Source organism: Tiliqua scincoides, chromosome 1, assembly GCF_035046505.1.
Source record: "Tiliqua scincoides isolate rTilSci1 chromosome 1, rTilSci1.hap2, whole genome shotgun sequence".
Lineage (NCBI taxonomy): Eukaryota > Metazoa > Chordata > Lepidosauria > Squamata > Scincidae > Tiliqua > Tiliqua scincoides.
In genome coordinates, this window is record NC_089821.1 from 178,230,975 (window position 1) to 178,244,988 (window position 14,014).

General features: G+C 40.8%; 1 protein-coding gene across 2 annotated transcripts in view; it reads right to left on the reverse strand.

The window, feature by feature from the left end:
• SLC17A5 (solute carrier family 17 member 5) overlaps positions 1–13,004 on the reverse strand; it is a 31,655-nt gene extending 18,651 nt beyond the window's left edge. For both annotated transcript variants that reach the window (XM_066609617.1, XM_066609623.1), the window contains exons 1-2: positions 12,858–13,004; positions 1,739–1,935 (exon numbers count right to left, since the gene is read on the reverse strand). In XM_066609617.1, coding sequence (XP_066465714.1) covers positions 1,739–1,935; positions 12,858–12,951 — 291 coding nt within the window. In that variant the 5' untranslated portion in view covers positions 12,952–13,004. The remainder of the gene's footprint in view (positions 1–1,738; positions 1,936–12,857) is intronic.
• Between the last annotated feature and the right edge of the window lie 1,010 nt (positions 13,005–14,014).

Genomic DNA, 14,014 nt, shown 5'->3' on the forward strand with positions numbered 1-14,014 from the left:
TTCTTTTTTTGTGAAACATACTTCTGAGAAGATGCAGATAAAACATGAAAGTCATTGTGGTAGGCAGAACTTCAAGGGCTATTTCAAATAAAGATAACACGACATGATTTTGAGAGAGATTCTTGTGGTCAGAACTGCAGTGAAAGAACCCTTGTATAATCTGTAATTCATTAGTAGCAGAGCACATACATTGCATTCAGAAGGTTCCAGGATCAGTTTCTGGTTATCTTTGAATAGAAATATTCTTCTGCTGTATCTGAAACCCTGGAGAGCCACTGCTAGTCTGCACTGACAGCAACTAGCTAGATTACGGGTGGCAAACATAAGGGCCATGGGTTGGATATGGCTTGCAGAAGCTTTATTATTATTATTATTATTATTATTAACAGTATTTATATTCCGCTTTTCAACTAAAAGTTCACAAAGCGGTTTACAGAGAAAAATCAAATAACTAAATGGCTCCCTGTCCCAAAAGGGCTCCCAATCTAAAAAGATGCAAATGAATACCAGCAGACAGCCACTAGAACAGACACTGCTGGGGTGAGGTGGGCCAGTTACTCTCCCCCTGCTAAAAAAAGGAGCACCCACTTGAAAAAGTGCCTCTTACCCAATTAGCAGGGGTTAATGCTAATTGGTTTATCCAACCCATGTGATAATTGGGCTGCCTCAGAACTACCATCAGCTGTTCAGCTGCAAAATGATGCATGGGCAGAAGCAGTGCTGCTGAGAGAGTGGTGCTGGGAGAGCCCAATTATCATGCCAGCTACACTTATAGCAACACTGCTTCTGTTGAGATGTCACTGCTGAAAGGGCGGCCCACGTGACAACAGGGCTCTCCCAGCACCACCCTTTCAGCAGCACTCCTTCAGCCAAGGTGCTGGAAGGGACAGACAAAAGGAGATTAGAAGGTAAGGAGTGGTACAAGGGTAGACCAAGAGGAGTGAGAGAGGGAGATACCACTGAGGCACTGGGAGAACCCAATTATCACACAGGCCACCCTTTCAGCAGTGCCACTTCTGCCAAGACATCATTTTGCAGAGCACCTCTTAGCTGCCAAACTGTGAAATGATGCCTCAGCAGAAGCAGCACTGCTGAAAGGATGGCCTGTGTGCTATTTGGGCTCTCTGATATCTTGAAAATGTGATCAAGATTTGCATATTTCCTCTTCTGTCATTTGCAGTTAATGAGTTCCTAGGTGAGAAAAAATGCTTATTTCTTGTCAACACCTGCACCACTTTCTGTTTAATATCATCACTTCCTGCCCTCAGCAGCCTCTATTTGGCCACTATATGAAGTGAGTTTGACACCCCTGAGCTAGATGGACCAATGGTCTAGTTCTGTATAAGGCGCTTTCCTAGGAACCTGAGAAAAGGTCCTGGTGATTTAGACTCCAACCAGTTACTGAATGCATTAACTAATTCATCAGGAACAACACCCATTAGTCCACACCACTTGAGATAATTTTAAGCATTGTCAAAAATACAGATTCCTGCTGGAATGATCTTTCTTCCTACCTAGCCTGGTTCAGAAAGCTGTCTTGTGAAGAAAGCAACATGTAACCAAAGGTCCTCTTTTTTGCATCTTTTATAGACACTGCTGCTGAAACCAGCATTCTTGGAAGAAACCTGTCCTGAAAATTCTCGCTACTGCTGTACAGGCAGTGTGCACTGTAGACAATTCTGCTACATAAAAACGTTACAACAGTACATCGTTTAGAAAGTAGATTTTATAAAATTACCGTAGTGTTACGAGGAATAGTTGGAGTAGAAGAATGTTCTGGACACATTTTGGAAGTTGTATTTTTGGTCAAGCTTGCGTTTGGTTCTACCATGTCCACTAGGGCAACACTTAAATTCACACGGAGGGCATATAAGAGGAAAAATCCAAAGAAGGCCCATATTGCTAAGCTGAGGCGAGCGGAACAGCATATTGGCACTGAGACAGAATGAAACCAAGACACATATACAGTAATTAGTGTTAATTGCATAAAATAATTCAATTCATATACAAGTCCAGTCTATTTATACACAGATTTTTTATACACTGATTTGACTCAACACGAATGGCCCCTGCAAATGAGAAAGAATGTGCTGATCCCTGGAGAAGGGGAAAAATGCATCCCTTTAAAATCATTTTTAAAACCTTAACAGTCCTTTATCAACAGCCTCCTTAATGAGAGGGGGGGCAGCAGGCTAACAATCCATCAATCCTTCTCTCTCATGCAGACCCCTCCCTTCCCCCAGCATGTGAAAGAAAGGTGATCATTTTGCATTGGTGAAGAGAGGGGCTGAGTGAAGTGCTGATGGACTGTCTTCTTAATTACTCTTAGAGTCCAAAGGTCAGCAAGGCTGTTTTTCAATCACTGGAGCAAATGAACTTTGCTTTTTAAATTGATTTGCTATAGTGCGTTTTTCAATCCACATGAGTGCTTGGAACTCATGTGAATAATTAGTCTCAACCTTTAGTTCAAACTGCAGTTAATTATATAGTTAATTGCATCAAATAATTCAATTCCTATAGCTCTGTTGGCAATCAGTTTTTAATGGGGGCTGTATTTTTAACTGAACAAGGGAGGAAAGGCTAACAACAATTGCTCTGCCCATTGACTCATTCCCACATGCAGTGGCATAGCTAAGGGGGTACAGGGGGTAGCAGTAATACCAGGCATCAAGCTTTAGGGGGCAACAAGCTGAGTTTGACGCTAGTGATCCAAATAGTGAAAAATCTTGGTATGTATGAATAATACCATCATGTTATATATCTTTTGGAAAGGTAATTTAATGCAGAATGCAATGAAACAAACAGCACTAGAATATCTGTTTTCCATCAAAAGTTATGGCCAATTAACCACAAAATGAAAACACAACTGACTTGTGGAACAAAAAGTGGATTTGCTTAACTCCAAATTGACCTGAGACTGTTTGTTCTGAGTGCCAATGAGGTTATTATGATTCAGCATGGAACCAATAACTTTATTTACTTAATTAAATTTGATTTCGTCATGCGGGGGGGGGGGCTACAAAATCTTCTTTGACAGATATTTGCAGATAGATGCCTTAGCTATGCCACTAGCTAGAGGAGGCAGCAGAGCAAGTGGGTGGTGAGCTGCTGTAGGGAGGAGGTGGGTTCCTCCCAATTTTCACTTTTTAAAAAGCCTGGGTGTGACGTCACTTCTAGTTGTGACATCACTTCCGGGACAACATTTTGAGCTTGGCACCGGGCTACATGATCATTAGCTACACCACTGCCCACATGAGTTGAGTCACAGGCAAAGGGTTCCTCCCTTGCATCATTAACAACAGCTACTTAAGGCTGCAATCATTTGCATACTTTCTTGAAACTGCAGTAAAGAAAATTGGACTTATTTCTGAGCAGAGAAGTGTAGGATTGTGCTCCAAGACTGGTCACTACTGTTTCCCAGTCTGTCTTAGCTTGTGCCTTAGAGGAAAAAGTTGGAGTATATAATACATTTTATGCATGTATTCCATATTCTGTGCTAATGTTTCTATTGCACTATTCTTTATGAATATTTTACAATTATTACACTTTATATTTATATCACACTTTACATATTTTTGTCCTTATTTTGCATTTTACTTTTTTAACCATATTGTATGCTGCCCTGAGAGCTCCAATTATTTGGAGAGAAAGGCAGAATATACTGTCAAACATTTAAATAGATAAATAAGAGAATGGGGCTCTTTGTGTTCCTTGGGTGTGTTCCTTGGAATATTAGGTCTGCCTCTGGGCCACCTCTTATCTCTACCACTGTAAAGCAAAAATAAGAGTACAAAAGTTAACTATCACAAATTTATTATTCAGTGTTTATATACCACTTTTCAACAAGACAGTTCACAAAACAGTTTACACAGCTAAATAAATGAGTGAAGCAATCCTCACAGAGGTATAAATAGAGGCTAATATACAAGATGACCAAGTTTTATTCATAACAGATAACACAAAATGAATGTCAGAAAGTCACAGTGATCTCATATAGAAGCAGACAGACAGAATTTGTACTTCATTCCTCAGAGTACTTTCCAAAATCCTTTGCCTCAAAAATGCACTTCGCTTGATGTTTAGAAGGTTGATTTTTAAAAAATATCTGCATCAGCAATCAAAACCTACAGTTTTAAGGTTGAGATAAAGACACAATGCAATTGGGCCTGTGTGGTGTATTGATTAGAGCAGTGGTTCTCACACATTTATCATCAGGACCCGCTTTTTAGAATGAGAATCTGTCAGGACCAACCAGAAGTGATGTCATGACCAGAAGTGACATTATCAAGCAGGAAAATTTTTAACAATCCTAGGCTGCAATCCTACCAGCACTTACCCAGGAGTAAGTCCCATTTACTATTTTTTGTTAAAAAAAAAAAAAAGAACATAAGAACAGCCCCACTGGATCAGGCCATAGGCCATCTAGTCCACCTTCCTGTATCTCACAGTCGCCCACCAAATGCTGCAGAGAGCATACCAGATAACAAGAGACCTGCATCCTGGTGCCCTCCCTTACATCTGGCATTGCCATAGCCCATTTCTAAAATCAGGTTGCACATACATGTCATGGCTTATAACCCATAATGGATTTTTCCTCCAGAAACTTGTCCAATTCCCTTTTAAAGGCATCTAGGCCAGATGCCGTCACTACATCCTGTGGCAAGGAGTTCCACAGACCAACCACACGCTGAGTAAAGAAATAATTTCTTTTGTCTGTCCTAACTCTCCCAACACTCAATTTTAGAGGAAGTCCCCTGGTTCTGTTGTTGTGAGAGTGTAAAGAGCATCTCTCCATCCACTTTATCCTTCCTATGCATAATTTTGTATGTCTCAATCATGTCCCCCCTCAGGCGTCTCTTTTCTAGGCTGAAGAGGCCCAAACGCCGTAGCCTTTCCTCATATGGAAGGTGCTCCAGCCCAGTAATCATCTTAGGGCGCAATGCTAACCCCTTATGTCAGTGCTTTCCAGGCCTCCTCAAAGTGAGGGAATGTTTTTTCCCTTACCTCAGAGCTGCATTGCTCTTATGTCAGTGCTGGAAAGCACTGACATAAGGGTTTAGGATTGTGCCCTTAGTGGCTCTCTTTTGCACCTTTTCCATTTCCACTATGTCCTTTTTGAGATGCGGCGACCAGAACTGGGCGCAACACTCCAGGTGTGGCCTTACCATCGATTTGTACAATGGCATTATAATATTACCTGTTTTGTTCTACATAGTAGTACACAGCATATACATAGTACATACATAGTATATACATAGAAGCTTGTTAAAAGTACAGGTCTGTAACGTTTCCCCAAATGCATTCACATGCCATGGTAGCATCAAGTCTAATGTATTGAAAATAAAATATTGAAATGAATGGGGACCCACCTGAAATTGACTCACAACCCACCTACTAGGTCCCGACCCACAGTTTGAGAAACACTAGATTAGAGTGTTGGGCTCAGATCAGGGAGACCTGGATTCAAATTCCCCTCAGGCATGAAGCTTCAGTCTACTAACCCATCTTCCAGGGCTGTTGAGAGGCTAAAGGATGGGGAAGGAGCTGTGAGCTCCTAAGCACTTTGGAGAATGGGCAGTAAATAAAGATGAAAACATATTTTTGCAATTTAAATGAGGAAACCAAGGTAATGCAACAGAAGGTAATACAACCCCAAACTCTGGAAGTTAAGAATCAATAGAACTTAAGATTTTCTGATATCAGAAAGCCAACAACCTGCTCCTACCTTTATTCAGAAGTCCTGTTGTACCTAATTAGATTGAGTTCCAAGTAAGTATATACAGAATATAATTCCAACCTAAGACTAATTAAAGCTGCAAGAGATACAGGTTTGTTTGCTTTGGTCAATGAGTGACTTGAATGGGGGAAGAAAAGCACATACACAATCAGACAAAGTCATAGCATCTCTATATTCTACAGATCAACGTATTAACAAAATTGTCATCCATGTTCACAAGAAAGTCCCAGACAGCAGTCAGGAAATCATCCAGATCCATCCAGCACTGAGGGCAGACCACTGTAATAGATAACCCAACACTGCAAAGTGAAGGGCTTGTACATAACCTGACCAGACACCTGGTTCAACAAATATCACTTGAAAAATTTGACAACTCTACTACAGAAATGCCAATTACTTGAAAGTACTGTTTCTCAAACTGTGGGTAGGGACCCACTAGGTGGGCTGTGAACCAATTTCAGGTGGGTCCCCACTCATTTCAATATTTTATTTTCAATACATTAGACTTGATGCTACCATGGCATGTGAATGCATTTGGGGAGATCTCTACTTTTAACAGGCTACAATGTATATGTGCTTTTAACAATGATAGTCAATGGGGCTTACTTCTGGGAAAATGTGGATAGGATTTCTGACCTTAATAAAAATTAATCCAACATTATTTTATGGCATTAGCAACACATTCCCTAAAGTTTTCAGGCCACAGTCCCATAAAAACTACAATATAAATGTGAGCATTATAACGACCATTTCTGAAAAGCCAACTCCTTTTATTTATTTATTACGATTTATCTAGAGATTTTGCTCGAGATGTACATGTGCCAGAATGCCTAATGCTGCAATTTTATGCAAGCTGATGTGATAGCAAATCCCACAAAAATGAATGGGAGTTACTTTATATATTTTTTTAAAAATGCATTTTCCTGGATGATTTCCGATTCGCTTTGGTATAACATTTTACATGATACACAAACTACTATAACATGTTCAACATTGTCCTACTTTTGGTATATACAACATCACTCATATCGTCTTAATTTTAATGATTACTCCACTTTAGGTCTATGCTGTTTCTCTCTCTCACACACAAACAGCCTTTAGCACACATGCACATTTTGAGAACCCAAAAAACCAGACAATAACAATTCCTTACCGTTAACACCCCCAGGAGCTTCTTTTTTAACAACCAACCTAGTTTTCAAAGACATAACTATGTCACCTCTTAGTCACTGTTGTGCTGGTCCAACAACATGTTCCTAAGATCTGAAGGGAAAGTTCCTACAACACTCTCAGTTTAAGGAAGTTGCGCTCTATGTTTATTCTTGCAAATGAGGCGTAGAAACTAGACGTGGCAAATTGTGAAAGCTGGAGCATTTGCTGCTTTATTGCCTAGGCCTTAAGTAGCAAGTGACTGTACCTTCGCATCAACAGCTGTTTATCAGTGAGGCCACCTATAATTCAGTGTTGCTTCCACAAATTGCTTTGGCTTTCTTCCAGACTCATCATTACAGGTGGAATATCCTGCTGCACAGCGCCTCTTAAAGAACCAGCCATGTTTGCTTTCCTCAACAAACCCCTTGCCCATCTGTTCATGCAATACTGTTTCCAGAAAAAGCTTCTGGACATCACCAACTTCTAGAGGGGTAACCATATTAGTCTCTTTCTCACATACTCTTGTTATACTGAATAGTGGCATCAAATCAAATCAATTTGTCTACATTGCTTAAAATTGATGTTTAATTTAGAAAGGTGGAACAAAATTCCACCTTTCTGCCCTCAGAGGGCCACCAAGGTAACTCACAAACACAAAAGGCCCAATTTTTAGTTCTCAATATAAAAATCAAACTGTTTAACCATTAAACTACCCCAATAATAATCAAAACAAGGCAAAGAATAGCAGGGAAACAGTCTAACCCAGTGTTTCTCAAACTGTGGGTCGAGACTCACTAGGTGGGTCGCAAGACAATTTCAGGTGGGTCCCCATTCATTTCAATATTTTATTTTTAATATCTTAGACTTGATGCTACCATGATATGTGACTGCATTTGGTGAAATGTTATAGACCTGTACTTTTAACAAACTAATATGTATATTCTTTTAACCATGATAGTAAAGGAAACTTACTCCTGGGTAAGTGTGGGTAGGATTACAGCCTAGGATAGTTAAAAATTTTCCTGCTTGATGATGTCACTTCCGGTCATGACATCACTTCTGGTGGGTCCCGACAGATTCTCATTCTGTCCCGGTGGGTCCCGGTATTAAATGTGTAAGAACCACTGGTCTTGAGGCAAGTGACCTTTGACCCTAGACTGTAAAGCCACTGGACAGCCCAGTATAAGCATAGCAACACATATGATGGTAACAGAAAAGGTTGTTGGATGTTAAGAAAGAATCATTTTGCAAGTCTGATTGTTAGTTTCACAGAAGTTTTACAGAAGTTGCATAGGTCTCAGAGTCTGGAATGTAACTTGGATAAGCAAGTACCAGTTTCGGGCAGAGAAGGGCCTCACGACCTTGACAGAAAATACACGCCTTGGCAAAACCATTCACTCACTGATTTAGAGCAAAAGCACATATATGCAATATAGGGACAAAGTAACCTGTAACCCACATAAAAGGGGACATAATAATCATAGGAGAAGGCCATAGGAAACCAAAAGTTGCTTGATTTTAGAAAAGTCTTAAGAGACGCTTAATAAAAGAAGTTTAGAAGTTTAAAAACCTTTGCTTTGCAAAAGTTGGCAGAGGGCCCCACAGTGCTTTACTAACACATAGAAAAGGAGAAGATAGGGCGCTCGAACAAGGTCCTAATGAGGGATGAGTACGGATCTGAAGTTCTGCCAAGATGAAGTCTTCACACCTGCTCCTTTAATGAGGTTGGTAAGAAGACCTCTCAAAGTAGTTTTAATTGGATTGATGAATGTGAATAAGATCCAACACTGGATAAATGGTACTATAGCAAACCCTGTTGGTCTCTGAAAACCTTTTGGGAATTGTGTAATTTTGGCTAAGTTTTAAGGTGAAACCCCACCTGTACGTAAATCAAAGCCAATCAACTGTTTTGCCCAGTTATTGCCCACCTATTTTCCATCTTTTATGTAAATAGTTTCTTATCTGTATCCTATTAGGAGTTAGCCCCATTTCTGAAGTAAAATGTAAGCCAATGGGAAGTCTAGATTTGAGGACAAAGGGCTGAGAATTGTATAAGGGTTTGGGACACCATCAAAACCGGGTCCAAGCTTTGCGACATGAGTCCCGTGGATCAATTGTATGCAATTCAAATAAAAGCTTGTGAACCTTCACTCCCGAGTACCAAGTCAGTCCTTCAACCTTGCAACAGTCTAACCTCAATGTGACTAGGAAGTGTGTCGCACTGATTTGCTTTTGAGAGGGAGTGCAGTTGGTACATTAGGTGAAGTAAAAAAACAGGAGCAAAGCTGGATCCAGGAGCACCCCCAAATTATGAATCTGCTCTTTCAGGGAGCACTACCCCACCCAGAGCAGGCTACACACTCAACTCCAGCTCAGCACTCCTACTGACCAGCACCTCCATCTTGACTGAATTAAGCTTCAGTCTGTTTGCTCTCATCCAATCTATCACTGAGCCATTATCTCCATTTGGTTCCCCGTCATCTGATGAAAGAGAAAGAGTTGGGTGGCATCTGCATACTGAAGACACCTCAGTCCCCAACCTCCAGACAATCTGTCCTAGCAATTGATGTTGAAAAGTATGAGAGGCAAGATGGAAATGAGATGAACCCCAAGCAAGCAAAGATGAAGGATTATCCCAACACCACCTTCATTTAATCATGCGTGTGTTCTCTCTCTCACTCTCACACTCTCACTCTGCCACCTAGTGAGTTCATGGCCAAGCAGACAGTTGAACTCAAATTTCCTCCCTCCCAGTACAACACTAGCCTAATTCAGACAAACCTGCATATGTGCTCCTCCCCTCATTTGCAAACCTGTCAAAAGGGAAAGCTGTGGTCTGATATCCTGATTTACAGACAGGTTTAAATCAGTTTTCCAGGTCAGACATCAGAGAAACTGGCTTAAACTCAGAAGCTGGAAATAGAATAGAAATTTAGCTGGGTGCGGAAGGGGAGGGGAGAGGAGACACAAACTTCTTGCTTCTTCCTCACCTGTTCACATTTCAACCAACCATGGCTTGTTGCGTATCTGAACCTGGACATTTTATACATTGCCTCACACTAGTTCTGTTACATGCAGTCACTTAGACAAGGAGTTTGGCAGAATGCCTTGCAACTGCTATCAGTCTTTACAATATGGTTTCCTTCCTTGCATTTATCAGTTAAAATGTTTACTCATTTCGGTTTGCTAAATTTGATAATAAGCAAACATCTTTTCCACTATCATAAAACTATACCCAACTTTCAGATGCTCACTGCCTCGCTCCTTAAACTTTGCAGATGCCACACCATTCGTAATAGACTTTTCACTCATGTATCCATGGAGGTCTTCTAGCACCTAAGTTGGAAGTCTTATTAAACTGTTGATGGTTCTCTTCCACTGTTCTTATCAACTGTTTCTTAATATCCTGTCAGACCTCTCTACTTCTATTGCTGCTTGATTTTGTAACAAGCACATACTGTCTGATCTAGGGTAGCCAACTGACAATTCATTTGACTCTAGTATATTCATTTGACTCTATATTTTATAAGCAGACTCAATAAATACAGTATCTGCATGGTTTGCTTGCATCTTTTTCAGTCTTTGCCATTTCTAGGTTGCAGAACTTTGGCTTTCAAGCTTACAGTAAATGAACAACAACAATATTCAATAATTCTACAGAATAATTCTAACAATATTCAATATTCTACAAATATTTAAACCTTTAACCTCATGAAGACAGGACCTGGGAAGACCGAAGCTATCTATACTGTGGAGTAAAAAGAATTGGCTTATCACAAGCACTTTGCATGAACCTAGATCATTTGAATTTTTGACTTTTTTGTTGAATTAGTAAACTCCCTTCCAATCAAAAACTGCTTTTGAAACACTACTCAGTTTCAAAAGAAGTTTACATTGTGGTACAAGGACCTGCTGTTCAAGACAAGTCTAAAGCCCCCTCGGGCTCATTGGTTGCACAATTCTGGTTGTTTTAATTTATACTACTGTGAGGGCTTCAAACTACAGTGGCTGTTGTTTTAAACTTGGATTCACCAGGTGCATCTTAGTCTTGAAAGGCCATTTCAGAATTCTCCACCCTCGCTCGCACAACATAGTACCTCACAGATGTACCAAGCCCCTTATTTTAACATTTGGCCTGGAAATGCTTTTCTGAGGCATGTCTAAGACATGGACAGTGCAGCAATTCACTTACACAGTTCAGCTGGCAGCCATGCAAACATACCTCTAGTTTCAAACTAAGCAAAACTCTTAGACAAACTACGAGTGACATCACATACAACAATATATGCATTTTGCTGTGATTATATGCACAGCAAAGCCACAGCCAGCCTGTCATACTTTTCCAGTGCATCTACACAATACAAAATGTGTGCCTCTGAGTTCATCAAACATATGATCTACTCAAGAGTCTGATGCCATTTCCTACACGTATGCACAAAATGATCATAACCTTTATGGTAAAGTACTTGATCAGCATGCAGAAAGTCTGAGATACAATTTCTGGCATCTCAGAGTTGGGCTAGAGAGGACCCTGCCTGAAGCTCTATAGGGTCACTGTCAATTAGCATATAGCAATACTTTGCCTTCCATTCACTTGACTTTCATCACTTTACCCTTTCAGCCATTTTAAATTACTACCACATTTCACATTTCATCCAAGTGCTTTCCTCTTAAGTTCAATTTTGTCCAACCTTGCACAATGTTTGCTGACATTCTCATGTTTATTTTTCTTTTATTTCTGTTTATTTAGCTTTCACACACATTTGCATGCATCATATAGTTATTTACATTTTTCACCGGCCAAAATAAATTTGCAAGCTAAATAAGGCTATGCTTTGACATTCATCAATTCTTGACATTGATCCATTCTCTGGTTCCTAAGGAGACAAAAGTGCAAGGTATTGATGTAATACTGAGGTAGATGAATCAATGTTCTCTTCTGTCATTTGCAGCTAATTTGCAGCACTAAAAATAAGTGCTGAAAAAGTGCTCATTTTTGGTTATGACCCGTTTAATGACATCACTACCAGCCTTCAGTTGGCGTCATGAATGCTATTCAGCCCATTGTATGAAACAAGCTTGACACCCCTAGACTCCAGTCTACTGCATCAGACACATTAACCATTATGCTCAGTTAGCAAACATACTTATGTGGGTATAGAAAAACAGTGTAACTAGTGGAACCAGCAGGCATATAATGCATTTATGCAAGAACTAATTTGTGACGTTATAATACAGGTACTGTATCTATAAGAAATGCATCGTGACTATTCATAAGACAAGCATCACAGATTGTACTTCTTGCATGTCACAGACCTGTGGTTTCTATTACACAGGCCAACACACATTTTGCTTCCTTAAACGTCACTCCAATTCCTGGGTATACTTCAGGTGCTGAAAAACTTTTCTGATCCTCAATTTTGTAGGCCTGTGTTATTAACCATTTCCCCCTCTGTGCCTGTTTGCCTCACCTGCCAACCAAGGATAACATTTCATTCATTGGATGAACAGTGAAACCAGCCCACAACAGTTCATGCCACACAAGAGATCTATCAATCTCCAGGTCTCAAAACAGACTGAGGCTGCAATCCTATGCACACTTGGGACTTACAATGGGACTCACTTCCAAGTGAGCTCACACAGGAGTACAGTAATCTGGACTTGTCACCAAACTGCACTTATTAGATACAAGGCAAGCTTTCCCTATAGGAGTGTCCCTTTTAAAAAAGGAAAGGCAGCACCAGCCTGCAGAGGACAACAGTGGGCCCCCCAAGATCTCCAGGAGGTAGGTAGGTGGGTGTGGGTGTGTAGGGGCCCCCAGCTTTTCTGTTACCCCACAGAGCCCTTCCCAGCCAGAGACAAAGAGGGGGTACATGAAAGTGTTTCACTTGCAACCCCCCTCCAAACAACACACACACAAACAAAGGGGGGCAGAGGGAAGAGTGGCTTCAGATGTTGCTGCTCTCACCCGCCTTGTCGATGGGGTGGTCCCCCCGCAACAGGAGCGGGGTGCGGTCTTCTTCCCCCTCCTCCTCGGGCTCTGGAGCCAGCATGTCACTCATCAGCTCAAAGGCTGGACTAGAGGACCCCAAAGCATCCAGCAGGCTCCCCTGGGCTCAGTGCAAGCAGCAGTAGGCACGTGACTGCCAGCCGGGCGGAAACGTTCCACTGGTGGGCTCTCAGCAGTAGGAGCTCATGTTCTCCACACAGAGATATGAAAAGACCAGAGTGATGCACATCCCTGGCCTGATGGGGAAACTTTGAGTTTTCAGTAGAGAAGTCAGTTTAAGTCTCGTCTGAAGTTAGAACTGCCCATAGAAATCAGGCATTTTAAAGTAGCTGTCATTGCATGAAAGTGTTTCACTTGCAACCCCCCCTCCAAACAACACACACACGCGCACACACGCAAGTAGCAGCAAAGAGAGAAGTTCTTGCTCCTAATTCTGATATGATTTCATGTGGAAAAGGTGATTTCCCCCCCCCCTTTTTAAAAGATTTTTTTTAAAGCCTTGCCAATGCAAATTCAGTCCATTTGCTTCTTGTTGCAGGTTGCAGGGCTGGTTTTAGGAGCTGCAGAGCCCAACTGGAAACATTTTCTGCGGGTTCCCAGGTTCACAGCCAGGATCTGTAGGAAATCTTGGAGTTATCAATAAAATTCATTATATAGACTTGATGTCTCCCTGGTAGAATGGAAAGCCATCAAAATGAGTGCTGAAAAAGTGCAGTTGCTGGACCAATTGTGAGCTAAAGGGACAAATGGGAGCCTATGCCTGTCCTATGCCTGTCTACTCAGGCAGCCTGACAGCCCAATCCTATCCACACTTCCCTGGGAGTAAGCCCCAATGACTATAATGGAACTTACTTCTGAGTAGACATGCATAGGAGTGGACTGTGAATCTCTAAGCACATTTTAATATAAAATTGCATACATGTAAGCCTATAAATAAACAAACAAAATATGTAGATTACCTTTGAACAGTAAATAGTTACAAAACCATTTGGGCCTATGAAATGATTTAGGGGGAAAAATCATTTAGTTAAAAAAAGAGTAAAAATATTGATTCTATTTTTTGCTTAGAAAAAAATTTCAAAATATTATTATAATTATTATTATTAGTAGTAGTA